Raw genomic sequence first — 26,364 nt, forward strand, 5'->3', positions numbered from 1 at the left:
AATATTTTTAAAAAATTCAAACTTTTATTGCGATTTCCGACCCCCCTAATTAATTAATTTTATATTTAAAAAAATATATTAATTAAAAAAATTAAAAAACCATTGGAGGTCGTTTTTGACATCAGAAACTAACTTTAAATAACTTTACCGAATGAAAATCCGTGCGCTACAACTTAGGAACCATGAAATAAAATTGATAAAAAACTCCCATTAAAAAACAATTAAGCCTTAATCGAGCCTTCACATAGGCTCATTAAAATCGCGATAAAATTTTTTTGCGCGGGAAAAAATTTTGAAAAAATTTGGGGACCTAAAAAACATTCCAAAAATTCAAAAAAAATTTTTTTTTAAATGGCCTTAAGGACCACATTTTTCGTAACGCTATGTAGGCTTGACGTATATATACGTCAATTCAGACTGAGGGGTTAAGGACAGTTATCTGGAAGAAGCATTGCAGTCTCTTTTTCAAGGGTGTGTTTCCTGCAAGACAATGCTAGACCTTGTACAGCAAATTCTGTAAGGATATTGCTTTCAGGCATGCAGTTTGAGGTCTCTCCACATTCTCTGTACTTTCCTAATTTATCACCATGTGACTTCCATCTCTTTGGGGCACTGAAAGACTCTGAGGGACTTCTATTTCCACTCCAATAAAGTTTAGTCTATAGTGCATGTCTATCATCAGCCACTCAAAATCCTTTTTACTTCAGGCATTCATGCATTTGTATCCTGCTGGTGCAAGTACTCTGTCAAGATTGATTACTTTGAGACTAGTAGGTTAAGTAACTGTTGAAGTGCTCTAGAACAGGTCTTTACTCCATAAACAGATTTCCAGAACACTTTTATAGTTAATTAATGATTGTCCCTTGTATTTAACAGCTAATATCTACAGTTTAAAATATATTTCTGAAAAAATTACTGTAAATTCTCCAATAGACACCAGGTCTCCTATAAACACAGGCTATTTAGTTTAAACTGCTAAACAGATGCCAGGTATTGTTAAATTCCTATCCACAGCTTGCAAAGTTTAAATGTGTTCTGTATCTGCTATGGCAGTGATTCTAACCTGGGGTAGGTGATAGGTTGTTTAGGGGTACAGAAAAAAGTTAGTTATTATGGCAGAAAAATAATATATTATATATGACAAATTAATAGTATTAAAAAATTATTAAGTAAAAAATGTTCTTTGCAACAATCACAAACTTTATTATACATTTCAAAATGCAAAAATAGAAATAAAAACTTATGCCGCCAATTGTACAATGCAACAGATCAATAAATGTTGTGCAGTTGATCAATGGTAATGGGGATATCATTATGTGTGATTAGTGATTATGCTATGGACTTTTGATGGTGGGGTGTGTTACTGTTATTCTTATTATCTCTCAACATACTTCTAAGATGGTAACACAGCATGCAGTACAATTTTATAAACAAAACAGTCTTGTCAATAAAAAATTAATAAAAATACTGAATAAATAATGAAAAAAATTACAGCTTGTAGAGAAAATCTGGAGAAATTTGATCTCCATGTGTTGTTTGAAAAAGTATTCTTTTGTTTATAAAAAGTATTTTTTATTGTTAGCAAGGAAAAGGACATAGCTAGTTTCTCCAGATTTTCTCTACAAGCTGTAATTTTTTTCATTATTTATTCAGTATTTTTATTAATTTTTTATTGACAAGACTGTTTTGTTTATAAAATTGTACTGCATGCTGTGTTACCATCTTAGAAGTATGAAGGAGTACATGTCAAAAGTTGCAATTTGGCACAAAGTATTAGTTATCTAAATCATGCGCACATAAAAAAAACCAGACTTGTAGGTACTCAGGGGACCAAGAACCGAGTCAAAATAAAATTCAAAATGTCGACACTCTCTACAAACAGCAGTGTGAGATTTGCGCATGCATTGCTTGTTGGGAAGTTGGAAATGCCACGGGGGTACGCTAATGAAAAATGGTTGGAAACTGCTGTGCTATGGTAATTTTTCCATGGAAACCCTTGAAAAATGTTTTTGCTATGACAGGGGAAAACTGAAGTATACTGTAAATCAGGGATGAGCAACCTGTTTTTATGTAAGGGCTGCATTTCAAAACTTTTGAACTGACATGGGCTGCATACAAGAGAAAAGAGGGGGGGGAAATGCCAGTAAATCACAATTATTTATTCATATATAATTATAAATTAGCATAGGTATACTTAATTTAGCTTCTAGAACTGATGTAAACACAATACAGTATATCTAAAATATTTGGTTAAATATTAGTCACTGCTAGTTTTAAATTAGTTTCGATGTGTCTGTTAGCTGGTTTCTTGTTTTAATTTTTACTAAATTCATTGTGGAAAAACTATTCACCTAAGTTGTAGAAAATAACATTTGAATTTTTTCTGCATACTTCCTTTAGCATATTTATATTTTATATGACGTGGGCTGCAAAAAATATTAATACAGGCTGCAGGTTGCCCATTTCTGCTGTAAATAATACATGAGTGAATGTATCTTATTGTATTTTCTGTTTAAAATTTTTCATTTTTTACTGATCATTGAACTAGACATTGATCAGAATGGCAACCGATAGGACTTATAGCATTGCCTTCAAGCTGAACACAGTTGCATATGCAAAAGAGCACTCCAGAAAAATGGAAGCATAGAAATTCAAAATGCATCTGAAGCAAATTTGCAACTGGGGAGCAAGCATGATGCTCTTAATGCTATCAAGAATAAGAGTGAGACAAAGATGCTGGTAGGAAGAGCATGCAAGAAGATTAGTGAAGAAGTAGAAGAAAAGATTCTGCAATGGATCTGTGAACAGTGAGAGGAAAATAACTGTCTCTCCAGACGGATAGACAAGATATACAAAGCAAGAAAAGTCTTCACCCAGGTGAAAATAATAATAGTACAGTCGACCCCCCTATAAGATCATAGATACGTTCCATTCTTTAGGAATCCGATTTCTTACGAGTCCTTCCAATCACAGCCCGACACGTGAGAAGTTTACGGACTACGGCTGATTGAAAGGTTTTCTTCCATAAAATTAATCGATTCTAGACTAATCCGACTCAACATTTCCAAAATACGTATATTTTTTGGGGGGGAATAATCTGTATAAACTACGCTATAAACAAAAAATTGTAGGATTACTTACCGAGTGTGCACCATTTGACATTGCCATTGCTCAAGCTTGTTTTCGTCGCGGAACAGCTCAGCAAACCGCGGCCGATTTCTAATAACTTATTTTTCTGTGAAAACTTCGTAGAACTTCGGAGACATCATTAATATAAATAATTTTAATGGCCGTTAAATAAGAAATGTTTCTTTCACAAGAAATGTATAAAATTACAGTACTAAACAGACGATAGGTCGCCTAACTCGCCGTAGCGTGACGCTAGACGGCGAAAAATATATATATAATTATAATAAAGTTACAATAAATTAAGTTAATATATAATTATATATACAGTACCTAATTTATATATAATACTGTACAGACGATAGTAATCTCTCCGTAGCTTGGCACTTGACGGTGGAAAATAGTTCGGCTGCCTGATGATGTTTTACGTAATTATAGGAGTTTTTTTACCATTTTTTACGGATATCGTCGCAATTTTTTTGCAGTTTTATAAGAATCGTAATTATAGGAACCCGTTTTATAGGGGTCTACTGTAGTGACAAAAGTAATAAAAAAATGCAATATTCATAGCTAGCAGAGGGTGGTTAGGAAAATTTGTGAAAAGTAGATATGGTACTATCATAACTTTATGTGTACTTTAGTAATGTTGTTGTGTAGTAGTGTGCTTTTCTATTAAATAAAAAGGAAAAGTTTTTGTGAATTACCCACAGTTTTCATTATTTTGGAGAAAGGATTGGTTAGGGAACCCATGGAGGTAGTGGTGGAAAGAAGATTGAACCATATTTCCCATATTACTTTTGTGGTTCTTATGTATATGTTACTGGCCAAACGGGTTTATCCTGTGTGTGTCAGGGTATACTATCAATAGTTTAGCCTAGGACTCGTCATTTCACATATAATACGATTGACAAATTCTCTTCCATTGTCTGACTGCAAAATACATGTGGCATCTATTGTCAAAAATATGTCATTCAAATGGTAGGTTACTTCTTCAGCTCATTTAGATTCCAAAGCACGAAGCAAAATAAACTTGGTCATGTGGTCTTGATAGACCATGATAAATTGAAACTTTCCATGAGGTTGAGTCTGAAAATCAATGAGATCCACTTGGCACCTACTGTTTATTTCAGAATGCAAAATTGGCTTAGAAACTAAACCTCTTTTTTTCATCTTCTTTTCTTGACATGTTACCCACACAAATAAAGGTTAATCATCTGTTTTGTGACATTAGCATATTTTAAAGATGTCTCAGCTAATAATCGTTCACATCCGCCGTGTCCGACAGCTCTGTGAGCTGCATCAATAACATCATACAATTCCTCAGCACACACACACACAAATCTTTTTATTTCGTAACATAGGTTACATTGCAGATTCCACAGTAGCATAATCTGCTTACAATTATTTATAAAAAATATATAAATGTAGTAATAACAATACAATAGTCGGACAGTTAGTCGTATTTTACAATTATTGACATAAGTATACATATACAAATGTACTGTTTATATTGAGCAAAGAAAATTAAAATAAAATAAAGTAGACAACCACAATTATAATGGTTTACATAGTATTATGAGGGCAAACATAAAAAAGAAAAAAAAAGTTAATAGAAACAAAAATAATGCTGGTGGTTATGTACTGAAGAGTTGCAGCACTGTGGTCTGTTGAGGTCTATTAGGTAGATCCCTGCTGGGCATGTCAAGAGTTGATTCCAACATTGACAGCAGAGCACCTGATAAGTGTCCTTATATAGTGTCCGGTACGGGCAAAAGAACCTCGACAGAGACGCAGCACAACACACTCAGGTAACATTTAGTTGGCTGCGAATACTTCCAAGCAGGCATTATAACAGTCAAAGTATTGTCACATACTATAAAACAGATTGATAAGATGTCCTTGTAATGTATAAGTGTCAATTGCAACACATCATATTATACCAGTTATTGCAGTAATAAATTAAAGATTCTTGCACATAATTAAGTTATTATATTATTAAGTTTATATGAAAAGGCAGAGCAATCTCTCTCTGTACGCACATGGATTAACAATATAATGCCAGATAAATGTAACGAGCCAATATAAGTTTATCTAGTACAGATCATGGTGATTTTACTGCATCTTCTTACTAAGTTATTAAAGTATAAAAATGTTTCATAATTATTTATTAATTCATTGTGTTTGCATGGCCATGCAACACCACGCTCAGACAAAATCATTTTAATTTCTTGTCTTTCCTTTTCTAAACATACACAATCAAAAATATAATGGTCACTGCCATCTGTAATGTTGCAGTGAGTGCATAAAGTTGTATTATGACTGGCAAATCTTGATAGGTATGTAGCAAATTTTCCATGGTCAGTAAAAAACTGTGATAACCAGTGGTATTTATAAATATCATTGATATTAGGAAAGAATTTATAGATTATTTTCTCCCTATTGCTGTTCCACTTGTTTTGCCATATATCCAGGACTTCTCTCCACAAAAGTCTTTTAACAGTGGTCAAGCTGACTTTGTTATAAGAGATTTCTAGCTGCGAATTATTGGCAGCCGCTTTAGCTAATGCATCAGCTCTTTCATTCCTGCCCAAACCGTGATGTGCCTTAGTCCACATCAGGCTATATTTGTTACTGGAAGTCATTATCAGATTCTTAATACGTATAGACAAAGGATGTAATTGTGAACTGTTAATGACGGCTAAGGAAGAAGCACTGTCACTGATAATTGTAATATCACTTGATTGGTACTGAGTATTTGCCCATGTCAGGGCCATAAGAATGGCAAATAACTCTGCCTGGAAAATTGTTGTATATACACCAAGTCTAAAAGTGCTATGATGTATTTCATTATTATTCAGTAAGACAACGAACGAGCAGCCAACATTACTGCCATTTTTCGATCCATCAGTGAATATTAAAATGCCATTATAATCTGTATCGTAAATAATGTTTATAGGAGGTATACTCAGACTTGGTGACAAGCTAAAGGGGGTTTCAGATTCAAACTCCGAAGTCAAAATTGTATCTCTGGTTAGATGGATGTTATTTCCCCATTTTAGACAGCTGAGTTGGCTGTAGAACTGAATATGTAGTTCTATAGGAGGCTTTCGTGCTAACACTTGTAGGGCAGAGTTGGAGGTAGTTCTGCTGAGGAGGAATTCCTCAGCAGGAATAAAGTATTTTATGTTCCCTTCACTACGGGCAACGAGTTTTTTAACAGAACCAATGTTTAAAATTGCAAACCTTTTTAATCGCCTTTGATGAAGTGGTTTCTTAATTTGAGCTTTTTCAGTCTCTTCCACTTGTAGGATAAGATCTAAGTATTTATCCTTTGTTAAAACATTAAAATGAGAAGATTTTATATTTTCACTTTGCAAAATTTCTTTTAAAAACTGCTCTCTCCATTTTAACTGATCAACTTGAACACTAGACGATGGCTCATCCATAATAATAATATGAAAACAACACAAAACTTTTAAACTTGGTATGTTCAAAAATTCAAATTACAGTAGAGCATCGATTATCCGACCCCCGATTAATCGTCACATTGGTTAACCAACTGTTCTAATCGGCAAATTTCAAATGTTTGCAGTGATGTGGCACTACAATATTTGGCTATGTCTTGGCTACTTTAATATTATTTTCATTAAATTTTTGTGTGTTTTAGCTGGCAACATCGACTCGACCATTGAAGAGAGGCCAGTATTTAAACGAGACTTAATTTTCTAATTATAAGTGGTTGCTTGTTTTGTGAGCAATAAAATAATTTAAAAATAATTTTTAACGATAGCAATGATTATTATTTTTAAAAAAATTGTTAGGCTTAACATCGATGAAAATTCAACATGAAGTTGGTTAATAGCGATATACTAATATTCTAATTACATGGGATATAGTAATATACTATGCTAATAATGTATTTTTTTCATTCTTTCCGGTTATCCGATTTTTTTCAGTTGTCTGACCAACCTGAGTCCCCAATTGAGTCAGATAATCAATGCTCTACTGTAATACAGCTTTACAAATTGCACATAGGTACACAAGTCACAATACAATTGCATGTAATGAGTGAATTCTCATTTTTCACCGGCGCGCCCTCTGGTGTTTAATTAAAAATAAAACTATTTTATCTGGGTCATTTGAATCATTCTTGTGTATTAGCAGTAAAGATGAATAGCAATAGAAAAGCTTTCTGTTGCATTTCAAATTGAAATTTCAAAGCCATATGGTAGCCCAACATAAGTTTTCGTTTATTCTCACATGAAAAATATATGATTATTCAAAAATCGGTCGGCTATATTTATTAGCTTCTCCGAATTCTGAAAAAGTGGATTAGACTTAAGAATTGGCAAAAGTTTCCCCATTGCCCAGTTATACACGAAGAAGTTATACTGTCAATTTAAAGGATTTTTCCTTAAAGTTTAAAATGCCAGTAATTTTGTGGGGGATGTCAGAGCCAATGTTTTTTAACACAGAAAGCACAAATATGTATAGAACAATCTCGCTTGTTTGTTTCATTACCACATAATGACGTGTCCTACTAACAATAATTGTTCTTTTTCTATAAAATTTCTCGATTATCAGCTATAAGCAGCATATATCATATAGTTCATATTTAAAATTTTTTTAAAATTCTCGTCTATATGTTTTTCAAATAATCTTAAGAATGTTCCATATCCGCATTTCATTTGAGAATGCTTTAACCTGAGGAAGATCTCCTGTGTAGATAGAAAACATTTGTGTTTGCATTAAAATATCCTGAAATTGTACTTTTAAGGTTCAGAGGTTTACTATTTTTATGATATATATCATTATATCAGACAGTAATATATGATTAATTTTACATTACTAGTTACAAACGAACCAGATAAAGTAACCATTTTGTAAAAATGCAGTGCCCTCTATAGTTCATGAAAAATGCGAATAGACAACAAAAACATGATAGAAAGGGACGCGAGAGGTGAATCTCTGTGTTGACAGGTTCCACCGTGTTTATTTTATCACTTGCAACGAATAAATTTGTTCAGCCTAGGTCAAACTAGTTAAGCCTAAAGTATTTAGGCCAAACTAGATTGTCCTGGGCTAAACTAGTATATCCTGACACGTAGGATAAACCCATTTGGCCTGAAATCGGGTTTGGCTGGTAACATATACATAATAATGGAAAGTATTGGAATCATTTCAGATTTTGACTCTCCTAGTTTTTTGTAACCATTGTTTTTTTGTTCTCCATGTTTTGAGACCTGAATACAAAAAAAGTCAAAAAAACAACAGAAAAGTTCTGTGGATGTGTGTGTTGGCATCTACTTCACTTAATATCTCAGTTTGGGATAAAGATTAATAAACAAAATTTGGCATGGTGGCTTGTATATGAGGGGCATTGTTGCTATTAAATTTTGGTGGTTAAAGGTTGAAGGAGTGAGGAGATAGAGGGCTCATATGATTTATCTCAAGAGAAGTAGGACTTAATGCAGATTTTATTTATTATTAACATTTATACTTTTCCATAAAACTCATCCCTACTCTCAAAATTAAGCTTTTTGCCATTTTAAAAAAGTTTTTATAACAAAATCTCATAAGAGATGGCACCACATACAACTTTATTTATTTTGCTTAATAATATAAAAGTTATATATGTGAAATCCGGAATTTTTACCGATTTTTCCGATTAATATCCTGTACTTTCCTCAACCCTCAATTAAATTTTTCTTTAAATCCTAAGCTAAAACCTAACTTAAAAAAGAGAAAAATTCCAATCTCCCCCTTTCATTCAAAGTAAACATCCGTCTACTTAGAAAATAATTCCACATTCCAACTCCAAAGTTGATAGTTAGCATGGTCCCGGGGACAACTTTGACCCATCCGAGTACCTTTTACCCCACAACAAGTAATCACGTGACTATTCTCCCACGATGAAACTATAAAAGCCACTTGCTACCCCCTCACGGGGGAGTTGTTCATCAACCAGCGAAGTACCTGTCCTCCAAGATATTATCTAATTTTGTGTCCTTATCCTTCCAATTCCCTTTGGATATCATATATTTTTTCCTTTGGAACCCTTTGGATATCATATATTTTTTCTTCAAGGATATTTAAATACAGAAAGATGTATGGAACAAATTTTTGTGAACTCTCTCTCAGTCCATCGCGTTTTAGGGACTCAGAATTTTCCCTTGATAATAGTTATTGTATCGTCTATGGATGTACCCTATAAATCGTTGATTTTTTTGTTAAATTGGTGTCCTCTTTTACTCGTATATTGCCTGTCACCTTACCTACGGCACTCCTCCCTTCTCCACTCGACCCGAAACATTAAATCCCATTACAGCGGGGTAAATAAAAGGAAAAAATTTTTAAGCCATCTTGACAGTGAGAAGGTTTAACAACCTGTTGCTGGATCGGGAGACTTCCAACCTCACCGGTGGTTCACATATATTTAAAATAAAAACTGATAACAGCTAGGAAAGTATCACTGAAAACTGATAACAGCTAGGATTTTTTATCACTAGTTTGGATGTGAAATTCTGTGATAATGGAATAGGTGCTGGGTCTCTTATATATGCTGGAGGCTAAGTATATTCTGTCCAATATATGGCCATGTGTCTATTAGAAGATTTATGATATGTATAGTATGTTACACTATGAAAATTTTTCTTAAATTCACCAAAAACAAATTATTTTCTAGATAAAAATAAATTGTAATAATGATTTTTGATAAAGTATGCAAATTATTGTTGCCTTTTAATAAATGAAATAAATATGAAATTTTGTGAAGTTAATAGTTTTGTACTAACTTATTTGAGAAAATATTTTATTACTTTATTCAAATTTATATGTAAGTTTTGTTTTTTTTTTTTTTATTTTATTTTAGGTGAAAGTACCTTTAGCAGGACAAGAGGGACAAGTTAATTTTCGAAAATTATTATTAACTAAATGTCAGAGGGAGTTTGAGAAAGATGTAAATGATGAAGTGAAAAGAGAAGAACGATTAAAAGAAATTGATAATGCTGAAACAGTAAGTTTTAATTTGCTTATCAAATAATTATATAAACTGATTATTATTTTGTCTAATTTGTCATTTTTTATTCTATTAAATTTATTCTTTGGCCATTTAATTTCTATTTTGTTTAGTAAAATCATTTCTATTTTTAGTTGTTGTGTAAATTTTTCCAATTTTAAATATTACTAATTGTTTTATTTTATCTATAAGAATTTGCAAACAGAATTTGTAAATAAAAAATGAGTATTTTTTTATTTCTTTATTCAAATATTTGAATGTACTTTGCTTCATCATCATCAAGATATATGTGAAATAATTTGTTAACAGATAATTTTTTTATTTTATAGGATGAGAAAAAAAGACAGTTACAAGAAGAATTAGAAGAAGAAGAAAGAACAGCAAGGAGAAGATCACTAGGCAATATCAGGTAACTAGTAGCTCATTATGAATGAAATGTTAATGAAAAAAGTTGACAGAAAAAAACCATTTGAATAAATTCAGATCACAATCGCACTAAATTGAAAATGTGATTAGCTGATAATTAAGGTTAGAACATATAGGCACTAAAAATCATATAAATAGTTATAAAAATTTTATGAGTAATAAATTATACCTTACCTGAGTTATGTGAGTAATAATTTCTATCACTTATATAACTCATGAAAGGAATGACTTTCATGATTTTTATAGTTGTTCCTGTCATTTTTAGTGCCTAGATGTCCCAACCATGTGATAACTGTTTCAATATGTTTAATTCTTGATAGTTTTTCAATAAATCAGTTTTTATATTTTTCTCTAATTTTGATATTTAATTTTTTTGTGAACTTTGTTATTCAATGTATTTATCTGAATGTTTTTTATTTTTCTCTGATTTACTGTATAAAAACTTTAAATGAGAGATGATTAAAACAAAATTTTAATGTAGTAAATAATTATAATTATCTCAGTGATTTTGGGAAATTGAAAAGTTATGTAACAAAATTAATATTTAATTGAAAAAATATTTTATATTTTAAAAGTTGTGAAATTTAAGCATACTAATAGGAAAGTTATGTAAATCATAAATTCTGCTTAATAGTGAATTGTTATTCTGAATAGACTTATGCACATTTTAAAATTGAAAGTATTCAAATCTGAATATGGAAACTACAAATAGATGAACACCAAGAAATGTTTGAAGCTTTCTGAATGTGTTTCAATAAAGTATTACTTGTATACATTTTTGTAGCAACCAACATGTAGAATTCAAGTTCTTTCAAGATTCAATAAATACTGAATTCACTATTTATTATTTTTATAGAATATGTAGTCCAAAATATCAGTAATCTGTTTCATTATATAAAATTATTTTTCTATAACTGTTTTTCATATATTATTGAGATATGAAACAAATAAATGTAATATTTTTTAGAACACATTTATTAACTATTTGTATAGCTATGCTTAGTTGTATAGTTATGTTAATTGCATGAATGTAAAAATACTTTTTTTCTTGTTTATGTTAAAATACTCTTCTTCTAGAATATTCAAGAAAATATTGTAAAATTTTAAATTTATTAATATAAAAAAAAATACTCACCTTTAAAAATATCATCCCTTTAATAGTTGAAATGAAATAGTTAATTAAAATAATGTCTTTATTCATTTAAATTTTAATATAATTTAATTTTATTAATACTTTACTCATTTAATTCAAACAAATAATATATTTTAATTTTTGTATGGAAAAGCTTAATAATAATAATAATAATAAAATCATTTTAAAAACAAAAATCATGTTATAAAATACATAGCAATAATATTTAATGTTATAAGATATACCATATTATAATCTTGTAGAAAAACAAAATTTAATTTAAAATATAAAGTTATTTGATGTATAATATTTAATGGTTGTTAAATTAAGTTGATTTAAAATTTAAAAACAATGAAGGATAATTATTGTGAATAGTATGTTATATAGTCTACAGCCGAAATAAATCAAATTATTTACTGCTTTTTAGGTTTATTGGTGAATTATTCAAATTAAATATGCTAACATCACCAATTATGCATGATTGCATTAAGAAATTGTTACATAATCAAGGAGATGAGGATTCTCTAGAGTGTCTATGTAGATTATTAACAACAATAGGAAAAGAATTAGATCAAGAGAAGAGTAAAATAAACAGAGAATGGGTAAGTACTTAGGAATTGCTTATATTAAAAAAAAAATACAAAAAAGAAAATGATGAAAGAGGTTAATAATAATTTTTGTTCTAGTGTTTTTCTAAAGTAATCAATCTTTAATTTTTAATTATTAAATTTAGTACAAAGTGATATTATCACTTATAATGCCAAATTAAATGAATTATTATGTAAAAATAGTCCTTTAAATTTTAACAGTTGTTTCTGATTTCTATTCTTATTAAACAGTTTTTTACAAAACAGAATAATGTATTGACTGTTGAAAATGTGTCAAGTGTTGTAAAATATATTGCAATTTTTAACAGATGTTTGATTTAAGCAGACATCTGTCCTCAGCAGAAAGTCTCCAGTCTCATGAATACTCAGAGCTAAACTCAGGCTTTTCTACTGTATATTACATTTTAATAAAATTATTCCTATTGAAAAAATTTGCTTATAGAAATTTTCAGATCATGCCCTCTGAACATTTTTTTTATTCTTTCTGCTGTGTGAGACAGGCTATTCTAGGTTTGGTCAGGCCCATAGTGGGGAAGCTGGGTCAGCTTTGATGGGACCCAACAAATCTTGGATGGTCCATTACTCAAAAAACAAATTCCTGGGGATTTTTGACTACCTGGATTTGATCTCAGATCCATAGAGCACTAGACTGATGCCTTTACTGCCTTACCATTCAGTTAGTGCATAGTGGTACCATTTCAGAAAAATCCAGACATAATATATCATTGAAATAATGGTTTTATTTTTACAAATTAAAGTGTTCCATCCAACAGAAATATTTTTAAAAACACTTTTCTAAAATTTCTAAAAAATATGGTTTAAAGTTCAATCTTCATCAGAACTTACCTTCATCCCTTCTGTATTGGACTTTTCACAACTTTTTTCTGAGCATAAGAGATTTAATACCTTTGCAGGCACCATTTTATTTTGTGTTTTGATAAAACTCTCAAGGATGATAGTGGATCAGATGAAACATTGTAACATCTGATCTATGTCAGTTTGTAGGCCAGATAAAATGCTATTAGTATTGTGGCAAAGTGTTTGATCAGTGATTCACTGATATGTTAGTTGTAAACACTTTGTCTGATCAGATTGATCTGAGCCTATCCTTTCACATAAAGTGTGAAATAATTGAAAATAACTGAATGTAACATGACTTTCCAAAATAAATTATTCATATTTAGTCAAAGTAGAGATAGATTGATATTTATTTTAACATTAATGAGTTGAATGAAGCTTCAAACGCCATCTTGTTGCATTGTAAAGAATGTGAACAATGCTACTAAAGCAGTTAATGAACTGTAACTTTTGAATTGTCAAATATTGGCAGCTGAATTTTGCTTATTTATGATTATGAGATGTCATATATTTGGTAAAATCAAAGATCAGGCTTCATACTTTATGGAGACATTTTTGAAACTTTGTGTTTGTTTGTTTGTTTGTTTGTTTGTTTTTTTTTTTTTTTTTTTTTTTTTTTGTTCTCCGCGACAGTTTAGGTCAAGAAACTGTTGGCCCCTTCCCGCTCAGAGAGCACTAAGGGGCCAGGAGAGCTATTTAGTGAAGTGTAATTGTCCCAGGAGGGCTCATATTGTATTAACTAGTCCCTATGTGAGGGCTCATAGAAATTTAACTAGTCCCTATGTGAGGGCTCATATGCTTTACGTATTTAGTGTAGTCTGTATGAATTTACCAAAATTGATTATATTAGTAAGTATTAGTTGTAAGGTAAGAGCAGTGCTGAGGTTAGCACTGGTAAGTTAGAGTGCTACCAGCTTAGGCTAAATGCGTACAAGGCAAAAGCCTGTAATTAAATTTAAAGCTAATGTTCAGGTGACAGTTTTAAATGCTAAGTATACGAATTTTATCATTAAATGGTTGCTCAGGTTAATTTTATTTCATTAGGTTTATCAACCAGGTGTTAAATTTATGTGTTTACACCATATTTTTATATTTAAAAACTTTGTTAAAGTATTGATTAATGAAAAATATAATTTAATATTTTAAGTTAGCCGAAGCTGGTTGTTGCTTGAAAGTGAGAAGGCTAGAAATAGTTCAATGATAGATAGTATAGTTTTAGATTGTTATTGGCTAACATAGCCTAACCTAACATTTTCTGGCTTTTCCAGAGCCACTGAGGAAAAGAAAGTAGCAATGGTAAAACCACAGATGGCCAAGTCCAACAGAATTAGAATAGTTTTGTAATTTGGGATGGGATACTGGGTTGTTGCACAAGGCAGCAAACCAGTGGAGTGCCTACTGGGAGGACTTTGAGGGGATGCTTGACCCCATTTGGGAGTAAAAATGTGAAGGAAACCCAGAAAACTTCACATGTCAAGCATGGCCAGTAATGACCAACAGAATTAAGCCAATGGGAGAGAAGCAATTAATAGGAATNTTTTTTAATATTTAATATACGAGGCTAAACTAGAATAAAATTTTATTCAAAAATTTAGTACTTTTTAAAAAGTTTTCTAATTTATGGAAATTACTTTAACTTCGATCATAATGTTTAATATATAGTAAAATAGGAGTTAAATTATATATATATATATTTGTCACTAGCTTAATAAAATTTACAATTCTACAAAACTTTTGGAACAATTGCCTATGACACAAACAGTGTTTGAAAGAATACAGTATGTAATATAACGTGAAACTAAATTCCAATGACCTCGTTAAGAAGAAGAAGAGAGTGTCATTCATCACTCCTGCATTTTAATAGCAGATAAAACAGCTATTTGACATTACCCTCACGCATTTCTTTGCTCACCGAAGCAATTTCCTATCCTGTAAGGCATGGTTGGTTAATTCTCTGTTCAACTGACTTCATCTTTAATCTACCCAACAATAATCAAGTTTAATAAAATAATTTGAAGATTTCTTAGACTGGAATTTTCTTTTAAATTCAAATTTCCCTCTCGATACAACGGAAAATTTTAGCTTAATCGGGGGAAAAAGTCGTAAGTTGATATAACCTATATTATTATTCATTGGATCTACTAGAATAATTGGATTTTATAACACAATCATTAACCTATAAACTTAATAGCGTGTTAATCAATATAATCGATTATAAATATAAATTACAAATTCGGATAGTCACTTATAGGCGATTTAGCTAATTAGATTAACTTAAACCATTTACTTTGGTCTAGTCAATGCATGGAAACTATAAAGCAATAAGTTTTATATAAATATTATGGTCAAAAAGCTCAATAAAATCACAATACGATTTTTAAGACTTCGTTAAACTTTATCTTATAAAACTTTCATAAAACAATTTATGATTTTGGTACTTTTCATTAAATCCTAACGTTAATTACATACTGTATATAACTAATTCCATTCGACTATAATTAATGAATTAATAAAATTGATTTAACGATCAATAATTAAATTTAGCTCAATCTGATCGAGAAAAGATAACCTACTTTACAGAAAATTAGAGCAAGCGAGCTATCAACGTAAGCTTCTAAAAAATCAGTTATTTTGCTACTTAAATACAAAGAAACAATACTAAATATTAAGTTTTTGTTGTAAAAAGCCTAATATTTTTCATGGCATGTTGACTAGGCAGTAGCAGTAGCATTTGTAAAGAGAGAAATAATAGAAAAGAAGTATTTTCATAATTTAGTATTCTGACGAGTCGGTTCTTTTTAATTAATATCAACTGGCTGGCCACATTACCGGGTTCTTGAGTGTTACCTATAATCTAAAAAACTAGATAAAGTAGATTCCCTGTTAAACATTGGCCCATTATTCCATAAAGCTATCATCCGGAGATAAAGATAAGGATGAAGAATTACTTAGGTCCACGACTTAAACCTTAGTAAACATCATTCATAAGTCTTTTGAATTATTCTGACATAAATTTAATTCCGAAATGAAAGTCATATTTTCAATTTCCACTCGCATTTCTTTATTTAAATAAATATTTTGAAAGGGGAAAAATATATTAAGTAATAAAACGAATGTAAACTTATCTTATCCGAAACACATTATAGAAGAATAAGTCGGGAATAGAAATGGCCTTTTCTATATAAATGGAATCGTGTTTAAGCATCGTATTTTATTATTGAATGTGCAAGCTGACAACTTTAATTGATTTTCTAATCATAGAACTTATTTTTTTATAGAAAAAAGTAGTATAAAACTAAATGCTGGAGGTTAAGACCTGCAATATCAGATTAATTTCTAAGCATTATTGTAAAGAAAGCAAACATAAACGAGTCTTAAATTATATCTATCAATAGAAATCTGCCATAAAATTATAGCTTTATAGGCAAGCAAGTCTGAAATAAAAGCATTAGTATGTTAATTATATATTATTTTTGTTAATTTTCTCATAATTAAAATCATTTCCAGAATGGTCATATTATTAAAATCACTGCTTATTGATATAAATAATTTCAATCTGGCAATCATTGGAAGCTTGGTCAATCCGTTATCTAGAAATCACTGAATTAGAACGAAGATTTAGATAGCAGACTCATTTCCTGTTACTAGATAGAAGAAATGAGAAAATAGGACGTTAATATAATTGTAATTTAACTATATATGTAATTATTTAAGTATTAATTCCACGTTTCATCTTTAAAATACTGGATGTTAAATATTACACCTTATCAGATTATATAATGCTTTTGCAATGGCGAATCTTAGTAATTAAACTGAATGCAAATGAGATTTTCGGTTATAAGCAAGACGGAATTTTAATATTAAAATCGAATTTAATTTCGTGCAAATTGTTTATTTTCTTTTTTTTAATATAAATTATCAATTTGTATGTAAAATATGTAGCAGGAAACAAATATCGTGCGCATAAAACAAATGAATCTATTAATGATTTAAGTTGTAAATTAATGATTAAAATTTTAGTGTGTCGAATCTACAAACATTCATTATTCAATTTAAACAAATTATCTTTTAAAATATTTTTATCAACAATAAAAATCTAGATAATATAGAAACCACGCCCAAAGCTAAAGTCTCAGAGGCATTATACAACTTTCTATTTTAAAGCAATATATTAATACGTACCACAGTCGACTCCATCCGACTAAATTCAGTACTCATCTGCAAAATGACGCAGTTACCATTGACTATCTATTAACATAACTAATTACATTAGCGCAAGATGGCGGCACTTTGACGCAACATCATTGGTGTCGTCATTTTAAACGCCATCTAGGTGTCAGGCCATTTAAATGAAAACAAGGTTAAATGCCACCCGAGTTATATTATCTACGTCTTCATACAATTTTTTTTCTGTTTTTTTTTTTTTTTTTTGTAAGGTGAGAGTATAATAGCAAAGGTAAAGAGTAGGCAGAAGATGCCTAATGTTGCTGGGCAGTATGGCGTGAACAGGTCTACAGTAGGCCGCAGTTCATTTTTTTAAGAAAAATACTGTATAATCAAGAAGACTCAGGCAGCTAAAGGAGTAACAAAAATCACATTTGAGAAATATAGAACATCGAAGAGTTCATAATGGAACCTGAAACGGATCTGACGACAGAAGAATGCCATGAACTCTTGAACACCAAGAAACTCGGCGAGATATGTTTTCTTCTGAAAAAGAGGATTAATGCCGATATCTGTTATTAAAGATTTTTTTGAAGAAATGTGAGGATGTCAGAACAACGGTCTTAGAATGGCATCCAAACCAAGTTGAGGCTTGGGGATTTCTACAATTGCAATGCTATTAATTACTTACGAAAAATCCTGAAGATGAGAGAAAAGCAATCGACATTAGACAGATTCTTTAACCCTTTCAAATGGAAAAAACATGACTAATAAAAACGCAAGACTGTGTATGTATGTATATTTATTATTACATATAAATAAACATAGTAAGAAAGTATATATATTTTTTTATTTTGGGGAGGTCTCCAGAACGAATTAATTAAATTCCCATTAAAACCTATGGTAAATCGATAATCGGATAACAAACAATTCGGATAGCAAACAAAGTCTTGGAACAGATTATGTTCGTTAACCGATCACCCACTGTAATGTATTTTTTTCATTTTTTTCGGTTATCCAATTTTTCAGTTATCTGACCAATCTGAGTCCCCAATTGAGTCGGATAATCAATGCTCTACTGTATTTGATTGATACACATGTGAAAACCATTGATGTTTCGAGCTAAAAAAAGTATAGTATTAAAAGTACAAAATCAAACAAATATGGTTGAAATGCAACATAAAGACTATGCATGAAAAGCATAATACCAAAATACCATGTTCTCTCAAGCTGAATTCTATTGGAAGCAGATATATCAGTCAATATATCTTTTCTTATATTTATCATAATGCTATTAAAAAAATACAGATATTAGATATTAGTGCACATCTAAGATGTTTGTAACTTTATTTGAATTTATTCTTGTTAAAATTTATTTTACTAACATGGCAATAATATATAGTTTCAACCTCTGTAAACTTTGTCACATTAAATTTTCCTGTACTGTGAAAAAAAGGAGAATTTTGTTTTTAAATAAATCATAAATTTATGTTAATGTTGTAAAATATAATTTTATTACTACTATTAATTATAATATAGATTATTTAATTTTATTTGAAATTAACTTTTTATATTTGATAAATAAAAAAATATATTTATCTGTATGTTTAATAAACCAACTGATAAAAAAAAAATGTGTAATGTTGAGTATAGATCTCAGTTTGATTTTAATTTGTTAATGTCCTCAACATTTTATAACATTTTTTATTGATTTTATTAAAGATATTATTGTGAAAGATGTGTTGTTAATAAAAGCTTAATATTAGGTATTTGCTCAATAATTTTAAATAAAAAGTTATATGAACATCAAATAATTAGAATAATAATTTTATTTTTTCAATTTTAGATGGATTCCTATTTTGAATCCATGCAAAAAATTGTTAATGAAAGAAGAACAAATTCTAGAGTGAGATTTATGTTACAAGATGTTATTGAACTAAGGAAGGTAATTTTTCCTTTTAATAATTTTATATTCCTAAAATATTTTTCCTTTTTAAAAATATTAATAAATATTAATTATTGAACTTATTTGCTAATTTCTTATTTCAGAGAAATTGGGTTCCAAGACGTGATGAAAATAATCCAAAAACTATAGATCAGATTCATCGTGAAGCGGAAAAAGAAGCACAAGAACAACAGTTATTACTGCAGCATGCTGCACCACCAAAAAGATCTGATGATAGGGAAAGAAGGAAAAGTAAATTCGCATTAAAAATTTTAAATTACTTAATAATAGATTAAATTATTAACTTTCTATAAATTTATTTTCTATACTAATCTTATTTGCATATATTAGGTAGAACTGGTAATCCTTATTCAGAAGAATGGACTCCTGTAAACAAACAAAGTCGGAACTTTGTTGATCCTAGTAAAATAAAAATAACGAAGGTAAATTATACCAACATTTTATAAATTGTTTTATCTGTTATGAACTGAATTTTTTTTAATAAATGAAAAGGCTTGTTTATTAATTAAAGTATCTGAAAATCATTTAATTTGTAATAATAAATTCAATGAGGCTTGTTTAAAAAATTGGAAGTTTGAAATTTTTAATGTAGAAAATACTTATTTTTTTAGTCTAATATGCATTTTTAATTACATTCTTTTAAAAATTTTAATGTCTCTGAAACTAGAATGTGTTTTATATATGTCAAATTGCTCATATTTAATTATTATTATTATTATTATTTTGAACTAAATTATTTTACAATTTTATTAATAAAATTTAATTTTTAAATATTCTTTGAAGCATTATATAACTAATGTTTTACATTGTAGTTATCTACAGAGGTAGAAAATCTACAGTTTGGTCCAGGAGGAAGAGGATTTTCTAATTGGGGAAGAGGAAGTAGTGGTGGAAATAAATTACCCTCTCAAGAATCTGAAACAAAGTCTACTGGTACAAATAGGTATGACAGAAAAATATGTATTAAATATTAATTGAATTTAAATGTTTAATTTTTGAGAAACAGACTTTGACATAAAGTTTTATTATTAAATGTCATACTTAATATTTCATTTAATGATACATAATTGTTTTATTTGGTAAAACTACATATTTTATTGTATTGAATAATTATATTAAAATTGAATTTTTTAGGCCATCGGCATCTAACAGAGATTCCAGCAGAGGTCGAGGAAATCAATATTCATCAACTTCCATAAGACAGACACCATCTCCCACTTCATTTAAAGAGCGTGAACAAGTTCTTGCTGCAGTAAAAGACATAACTAAGGTATCAACATCAGAAGAAAGACAAACTACTATTCAAGAAAATAATCAACCAAAAGAAGTAAATGATCAAGGTTTGTTAAATTATTTTATATACAGAATTCAATATTTTGTTTTTTAATTTCATAAATTTATTATGTAAAGTATATTTAAATATGCATTGAATCAGGCTATTTTGCTGAATTTCTTTATAAAATTATTATTAGCTTATAGAGATTATTATTTTATTAAGAAATTAATATTAAATTTTTGTCGATTTCAGATGAAAATACCATTAATATACTGATTAATATTAATTAATATAACAACAACATTAATATTATATATTAATTTAAAATAATGTAAGCAAATCAATAGTTAGTTTTTAAAAAAAAAGTTTTTTTGTTTAGTTAATTTTTTAAAATAGATAGATGATACATCTATCTATCTAAATTTAATTGACTGCATGGATAGTGGCACTGTATGAAAATTTTATGCACTACAATGTTTTAAAGATTGACACATTGTAGTACTTAAAATATTTCACTGAAAATTGTTATCTTCTATGTTAATTTGTTATGTGAAAAAATAATTATAATTCTATGTAATTTTTAAGTTAAATTAAATTTCTTAAAAAGATGTGTTTACATTAAAAGTAATTTATTAATTAAATTATTTCTGAGTAATAAAAGTTATTTTTCTAACTATTAACTATTTGGTTATCGTGTAGCATACGATTGATGAATTTAATATAGCCAAAATTATTTCTGGATAAAAATATATTTTAAAAATACTGTACTGTATTTTATGGCATATAAAATACAACTTTTGTCCAAAAAAGGCTAAAAAAAAATCACCTTATATCTTATATGTGAAGTTGCAATTCATATTCTAATGAATTCCCCAAATGTATGCCCTTAGTAGGCTATAATGTAACCTCTAACTAGACCAACTTTTCAATAAAAATATTATTGTTTGATTAATCATATTATTATTAATTATTTAAAATAAAATTATTGTAAATATTATTTAGATAATATGAGACAATTATTGATTGATCATTTATCATATGCACCCAATTCTTCAAATTTATACAGTAATCCTTTCTCAACATTTTTGTGTGTTACTATTTATATATGTCATACTTTGCCACAGTTATGCTATGCAGGATGACTTAAATACAGTAATACCTTGAACTTACGCGATAGGTGGGACCGAGCGGTAACCGTGTAAGTTGGGGTATAATTTCGTATATAAATACAGTAGAGCGTTGATTTTCCGAATCAATTGGGGACTGGGGTTGTTCGTATAACTGATATTTCGGATAACCGATTTATGTACGAAAAAATAGTTTAACGTATCCGATGTTGAGATTTTTCTCCGTTGTGTGTCGCTTTGCGTTGAATTTTCGTCGATGTTAAGCCTAACNAGTTATTTGATGTATAATATTTAATGGTTGTTAAATTAAGTTGATTTAAAATTTAAAAACAATGAAGGATAATTATTGTGAATAGTATGTTATATAGTCTACAGCCGAAATAAATCAAATTATTTACTGCTTTTTAGGTTTATTGGTGAATTATTCAAATTAAATATGCTAACATCACCAATTATGCATGATTGCATTAAGAAATTGTTACATAATCAAGGAGATGAGGATTCTCTAGAGTGTCTATGTAGATTATTAACAACAATAGGAAAAGAATTAGATCAAGAGAAGAGTAAAATAAACAGAGAATGGGTAAGTACTTAGGAATTGCTTATATTAAAAAAAAAATACAAAAAAGAAAATGATGAAAGAGGTTAATAATAATTTTTGTTCTAGTGTTTTTCTAAAGTAATCAATCTTTAATTTTTAATTATTAAATTTAGTACAAAGTGATATTATCACTTATAATGCCAAATTAAATGAATTATTATGTAAAAATAGTCCTTTAAATTTTAACAGTTGTTTCTGATTTCTATTCTTATTAAACAGTTTTTTACAAAACAGAATAATGTATTGACTGTTGAAAATGTGTCAAGTGTTGTAAAATATATTGCAATTTTTAACAGATGTTTGATTTAAGCAGACATCTGTCCTCAGCAGAAAGTCTCCAGTCTCATGAATACTCAGAGCTAAACTCAGGCTTTTCTACTGTATATTACATTTTAATAAAATTATTCCTATTGAAAAAATTTGCTTATAGAAATTTTCAGATCATGCCCTCTGAACATTTTTTTTATTCTTTCTGCTGTGTGAGACAGGCTATTCTAGGTTTGGTCAGGCCCATAGTGGGGAAGCTGGGTCAGCTTTGATGGGACCCAACAAATCTTGGATGGTCCATTACTCAAAAAACAAATTCCTGGGGATTTTTGACTACCTGGATTTGATCTCAGATCCATAGAGCACTAGACTGATGCCTTTACTGCCTTACCATTCAGTTAGTGCATAGTGGTACCATTTCAGAAAAATCCAGACATAATATATCATTGAAATAATGGTTTTATTTTTACAAATTAAAGTGTTCCATCCAACAGAAATATTTTTAAAAACACTTTTCTAAAATTTCTAAAAAATATGGTTTAAAGTTCAATCTTCATCAGAACTTACCTTCATCCCTTCTGTATTGGACTTTTCACAACTTTTTTCTGAGCATAAGAGATTTAATACCTTTGCAGGCACCATTTTATTTTGTGTTTTGATAAAACTCTCAAGGATGATAGTGGATCAGATGAAACATTGTAACATCTGATCTATGTCAGTTTGTAGGCCAGATAAAATGCTATTAGTATTGTGGCAAAGTGTTTGATCAGTGATTCACTGATATGTTAGTTGTAAACACTTTGTCTGATCAGATTGATCTGAGCCTATCCTTTCACATAAAGTGTGAAATAATTGAAAATAACTGAATGTAACATGACTTTCCAAAATAAATTATTCATATTTAGTCAAAGTAGAGATAGATTGATATTTATTTTAACATTAATGAGTTGAATGAAGCTTCAAACGCCATCTTGTTGCATTGTAAAGAATGTGAACAATGCTACTAAAGCAGTTAATGAACTGTAACTTTTGAATTGTCAAATATTGGCAGCTGAATTTTGCTTATTTATGATTATGAGATGTCATATATTTGGTAAAATCAAAGATCAGGCTTCATACTTTATGGAGACATTTTTGAAACTTTGTGTTTGTTTGTTTGTTTGTTTGTTTGTTTTTTTTTTTTTTTTTTTTCTTAATGTTATGTGTAATTGAGACATTTCTACATGTATATATTTTAATTATAAACTGAAATGTATTTAAATAACATATAAATAATTAAAAATTATATAATGTGTGTTTAAATATCCAAATCCATAAAAGTCAAACAAGTTTTCCAAATCTATTACAGTCAAACATGTATTATCACTTATGATGATTGATTTTGTGCTTTTGTGATTGCACATGTTATTTACTCCAGACAATAGAGTGTTGATACCCTGACTTTAAATTAATAATGAGCTTTTACAGATGGTTTTCTAGAAACCCCATGTTGTTTTAATCACTGTAATATAAAAATTTTTCTTTTGCTCAAAGAAATTGAAATTGACTTTGGCTTTTTTGGAAATAGTACCAATGTGTAGTGGAGTGAACATTTATATTTAATAAAGTAATATAAATGTTCACTCCAAAATTAAGTTACCAAAATTACTTAATGTGTGAAATAAACTATATTTATAATAGCCTTTTTTTCTTTGAAATTAGCAATTTACAACAGCAATCTTTGAAAAACTTAAATACATTGTTTAGTTCTGTAATAGTAATAAAATGCATATTTCTTTATGATTAAAGCTGTTACTTATGTTACTGTTATAATTGACAATTAAATAGTGTTAAAATTATTTTTATAATCAGAAATGTGTTAAATGGTTTAATGCATGATTTACTAAATAAAATGGAAAAAAAAGTTAAAAAATAAGAATTATTGCACTTTTCTTACAAATGAAAATGTATGAAAAATGATACATTTCTATATATATAACCCATTCAACGGGTGTCCATCCCTTAACCGTTTGATAACAGACACTAGAGGCACCCCTATCGTGTGTCATATTTCAAACATTCAAATTAACAATTTTAATTCTTATTTAAATTAACAATATGAATTATTATTATTCATTTGGCCAATAAATTATTATTTGGTCAATATCTATATATATAACCCATTCAACGGGTGTCTGTCTGCATAACCGTTTGATAACGGACACTAGAGGCGTCCCTATCGTGTGTCATATTTCAAACACTCAAATTAACAATTTTAATTATTATTATTCATTTGGCCCATAAATTATTATTTGGTCAATATAACAGTATAAATAATTCAGTATATTTTTGTAATAGGAATTTATTATTTCAGGGGCTTATATCTAGTGAAGGGTTGCGAGTAGGGGTATGGTTCCTTTGACTTTATTGTTCGCACAGGGGCTACAGTTTGGGGGTCGCCACCTCTTCATTCGGAGGGTAAATCTTACCATTGGGACTTTAACAGAGCTGTACAGCATATTAATAGGAACAAAAAAGTCAAAGGAACCGTGCCTCATGGAAATTTGTAAATAACGCCCACTATGGGGCGTCCCAGGCTACTAGTTTATTCATAACCCTTTCAACTTTTGAGCATTATTTTGAAAATTGTAACTTAATTTATTTAAATCAAATCTGTTTGTTGTAGATTCAATAAAAACTAGGTTCCTTACTCTAGCTACAAACATACACTCCTATATTGAAACATTTTCTCTTCCACATTTAATGGTACATTTTTCTAATGTTGTGTTAGGCTTCCTCCATACTTCTATATATCCATTATTATGAAATATTAATACTTTAAACTTGCTTTGTTGTTAAAAATTACCTTGGACTAAATTTTTGTGTTGTATTTTAAGTGTAATTTTGCAAATTCTGATTTTTTTTCTCCCCTGGTGAAAAACCGGGGGGGGGGAAATGGCATTGATATATTTTGTTTCAAAATTTAAAAAAAAAATGGAACACATGCTTTTCTAATTTTCTCTAATATTTCAGCAGTTATTTAGGGTGCACTCAAATTCAGATTTACTTCTTTTCTTATCAACAATCATATTTTTTCATGGGCAGAAAAGATTTTTGGATGTTCTGAAGAGCTCAAACCAGTATTTTTATAATTCTTTTAGATTGTTTGGCCAATCGAATGAGTTTTCATAACTAGTTTTTAAATTTGTTTCAAAGACTTGTCCTCAGAATGATAATGTATAATTAAACTTGGAACTTGATATAAAACAGACTTCTGGCCCAAAGTGTAAGGTTGCATTATAATTTAGTCAATATTCTATTGAATTATCATATTTCAAAGATAGAAGTATAATAACAACTGATTGCTTAACATATGAATGGGCAAAAAATACATTAATTATTATTATAGCTATATATACTATTTACGCTTTATTTTAATGTAAGCATGATGTCATACAAAAGTGAATAATTATATTAAAAGTTAACTGCAGTGCAATGGCCATAGAAAGGATTATTATTATTATTATTGCAGTAGAGTATCGATTATCCGACCCCCGATAAACTTCACATCGGTTAACCGACCGTTCTAGTTGGCAAATTTCAAATGTCCGCTAGTGATGTGGCACTACAATATTTGGCTATGTCTTGGCTACTTTAATATTATTTTTGTTAAATTTTTGCGTGTTTTTAGCTGGCAACATGACTGGACCATTAAAGGGCAGCCAGTATTTAAACGAGACTTAATTTTCTAATTATGAGTGGTTGTTTGTTTTGTGAGCAATAAAATAATTTAAAAATAATTTTTAACGATATAAT

General features: G+C 29.3%; 1 protein-coding gene across 1 annotated transcript in view; it reads left to right on the plus strand.

Moving 5' to 3' along the window:
* LOC111635629 (eukaryotic translation initiation factor 4 gamma 3-like) overlaps positions 1–26,364 on the plus strand; it is a 90,925-nt gene that overhangs the window by 6,379 nt on the left and 58,182 nt on the right. Inside the window, exons 4-12 of the mRNA XM_023380645.1 lie at positions 9,998–10,141; positions 10,474–10,553; positions 12,130–12,304; positions 19,179–19,277; positions 19,382–19,529; positions 19,629–19,720; positions 20,111–20,241; positions 20,433–20,638; positions 26,058–26,067. Of these exons, the coding sequence (XP_023236413.1) occupies positions 9,998–10,141; positions 10,474–10,553; positions 12,130–12,304; positions 19,179–19,277; positions 19,382–19,529; positions 19,629–19,720; positions 20,111–20,241; positions 20,433–20,638; positions 26,058–26,067 (1,085 nt within the window). The remainder of the gene's footprint in view (positions 1–9,997; positions 10,142–10,473; positions 10,554–12,129; positions 12,305–19,178; positions 19,278–19,381; positions 19,530–19,628; positions 19,721–20,110; positions 20,242–20,432; positions 20,639–26,057; positions 26,068–26,364) is intronic.

Source organism: Centruroides sculpturatus, unplaced genomic scaffold, assembly GCF_000671375.1.
Source record: "Centruroides sculpturatus isolate CEXI.00-Female unplaced genomic scaffold, Cexi_2.0 scaffold969, whole genome shotgun sequence".
Taxonomy (NCBI): Eukaryota; Metazoa; Arthropoda; class Arachnida; order Scorpiones; family Buthidae; genus Centruroides; species Centruroides sculpturatus.